This window comes from Trypanosoma equiperdum, assembly GCF_001457755.1.
Source record: "Trypanosoma equiperdum strain OVI genome assembly, contig: ctg_1420, whole genome shotgun sequence".
Lineage (NCBI taxonomy): Eukaryota > Euglenozoa > Kinetoplastea > Trypanosomatida > Trypanosomatidae > Trypanosoma > Trypanosoma equiperdum.
Window position 1 is genome coordinate 210 of NW_027123417.1, and position 2848 is coordinate 3057.

At 41.2% G+C, this 2848-nt stretch overlaps 2 protein-coding genes across 2 annotated transcripts; both read left to right on the forward strand.

Moving 5' to 3' along the window:
- Positions 1-1297: 1297 nt before the first annotated feature.
- TEOVI_000822200 (uncharacterized protein) lies at positions 1298-1540 on the forward strand (the record flags this gene model as incomplete). The annotated part of the gene is made up of 1 exon (XM_067221379.1): positions 1298-1540. One exon carries the CDS (start codon positions 1298-1300, stop codon positions 1538-1540), a length of 243 nt encoding a protein of 80 aa, XP_067077480.1.
- A 147-nt stretch (positions 1541-1687) lies between these two features.
- Positions 1688-2518, forward strand: TEOVI_000822300 (variant surface glycoprotein (VSG), putative; the record flags this gene model as incomplete). The annotated part of the gene is made up of 1 exon (XM_067221380.1): positions 1688-2518. One exon carries the CDS (start codon positions 1688-1690, stop codon positions 2516-2518), a length of 831 nt encoding a protein of 276 aa, XP_067077481.1.
- Positions 2519-2848: the final 330 nt, after the last annotated feature.

A 2848-nucleotide genomic window follows, 5' to 3' on the forward strand; every position in this document is an offset into this window, starting at 1 on the left:
ACACCACGATGATGTGGCCGCCATCGCCAGAGAATCTTAAATTTTTAATTAAATTTATATGAAAATGGCATATGAGTTTAAATTACTAGTGTGATAAGGTACGTAAAGGAAATTCTATTTTTATTTTATTTATTTAGTTTATTTTTCTTTTTTATTGAATATTAAGAGTAGTTTAAACAAAAATAATGATAGAAGAGAGTTGTGATAGTATGGAAGTATTACTATGTGAAGATTGTTGTTGAATACAATGCGGATGGGCAAAATACAAGCACTTAAAATGGTGAAAGGATGCAACGAAATTAAGTTAGTGAGAAAGAATGGGCAGGAACGAACAGGTATATTATTATAAAAGAAAATTCGGAGCTGTGGTAAACTTTACTGGCTTCCAAACGCAGAAATAAACGATAGATGATTGTGCAAAAGAATACGGAGGAGACAATTAAGAGGGGACGCAACACAGAACCGAACAAACATTTGTGCTACGCTGGTCGCGCACAGACAAAAATAACACCCTGCTGTCCACAGCCCCAGTAAATACCGGTGGGAAAAGAGTGAGATACCACGCATGTGAACCAGCGGAGTCCTCCTAATAAGTGTAAAAAGTTAGCAGTGACATTCTTCAAACTCTTTATTGGTATTCTTTCATGAGAGAAAGATACTTCAGTGAGCGAGTAATCCGTATAAAAGTGTTTGCTGATGCGAAACTAATGAATCAGATTTTTTAAAAAAGCAACACGAATAGCGCTTTTTGGCCAAAACTGGAAAGTATTAGACGGTATAGCCACAAACTGAAACAAGATGATCACAAAAAGAGACATAAAGTTAATGGTGTGCAGGAGAAGCAGCAGCGTTGCCTGGTAATTCTGAGCGAAAGCGGTGCAGCTACATTAGAAGCAAACCGGCTTCGATAAAGAAAATAAATATAATTGGTTTTAGTGACAAATAACATAGAGAAAGATAGATTGGGATTTAAATTAGATATTTTTAGACTAACCTTAATGCATTTTTTGACTCAGAAACAATTAAATCCTAAGTAACAAACCAAAATATGATGTCTTTCATTCCCTCCTCAAATTACACAGCATTACTCGTCTATTAATGACACCATGGCAAAGAAGAAGCACAAAAAGTGCAAAACAACAACCAGGACACAAAAATCTAAGACAGCGGCAGCACTAAAAATGCTGAAATCACAAAAGAATGCACAGAAGGACAGACAACAAATCTAAATCTAACAATAACACAGCAGTCAACTTAAACCCCCGCTATCCACTCTCGAAACACCTTAGGTAGACTTATGCGGCACGAACAACCAGGCTGTTCAGCAACACTAGCGGCGGCAACGCTCATTCTTCAATTGCTTGCCAAACCAGCAGACGCCGCCAACGAGGCGTTAGCAGCCAAAGGCTTCGGCGATGCCTGTAAACTTGCAACAAAGCTGCGAAGCTATGGCCACTATGTGCAGACGATAGCCAAAGAACTACCTTCGACAATCTTCGCCACTGAGAACTTGCTGCGGGAACTAGAAACAGCTGTATAAAACAGTGCTCTGACGGCCGACGACGGCACTCTAAATTTCTACATTTACTGTCAGAACGCGGTCACAAACGCCAAACAGGCGGTAACAACTCAACTATCGACGGCGGTACACAAAGCAGGCGCAGCAGCAGAAGCAGCCGGAGCGGTAATGGAGACTGTGCAACTGTTTTTCAAAGCAGAGGACGGCGGCAAATTTTGTATGAAAAAAACACATAGCGACGGCGACGCCGCAACACTCAATGAGATTCAAAGCTGCGCAACAGGGGGCAAACTAAACCTGCACCACGGAGCCAGTACACTGACGACACCACCAGACCACAGCCCGGAGCTGGCAGCAATAGGCAGCGGAGCACAGGCAAGCAAGGCGGCCACTGCCAGCAAAGGCTGCAGGCTAACGACAACGCGAGTAACAGATGGGGTCGTCGACGGCGGAAGCAGCACGCTGAACAAGCTGCAACTAGCAGCAGGGCTGCTAACGATCACGAACAATGCGCCGTCAAACACCGTGTGGGATAACACTGGAATAATAACTGCGGACTCAGCTCTGAAAGAGCTCGACGATCTGAAAACACAAAACACAAAAGGACTAGAAACCAGTCTCACAGCGCTTAAAAACCTGCAAATTTTCGGCACAGCCGACGACGAACACGAATTCGAGCCAAATAAAGAAACTAAGGAAAACCTAGGACTAGGCACTGATGCATCAACGGTGACCATTACAAAACAAACGCAGCAAGCCATAAACAAAGTCCTAAAAAAGCTAAAACAAAATAGCGATGCCAGTGGAGACGCAGAGACAGCAGCGGCGCGTAGAAAAGCACTCAAAGAAAAACTAACCCCAAAACAGCAGGTGAAAAAAACATGCGATATACCAGCTACCGAAGATTCCTGCAATGCCATAAAGGAAGAAACAGCCTGCAATGCAAGCGCAGCATGTAGTTTTAATAACACAGAAACTGACAACAACAAAAATTTCTAATTTAACGCCAAAAAAGCCTTAAAAAGTGGAGTCCCTGTAACACAACCTCAAAAAAGAAACGCCGAAGCAGAAACAGAGAAATGTACAGAGAAAGAGCAAAAAAACTGCGAAAAAGATATTGAATGCAAATGGGAAAATAATACTTGCAAGGATTACAGTTTTCTCGTAAATAAGAAATTGCCTCTGAGTATGACTGATGCTTTTCGTGAGTTTGGTAGAATTTTAAGGGTTTTGATAATTTATAAGAACTTTCTATAGAAGACATTTGATAAATTTATATATATATTAAAATCTTTTGATGAAAATGTGCAATTTTTGAGAATAAAAACA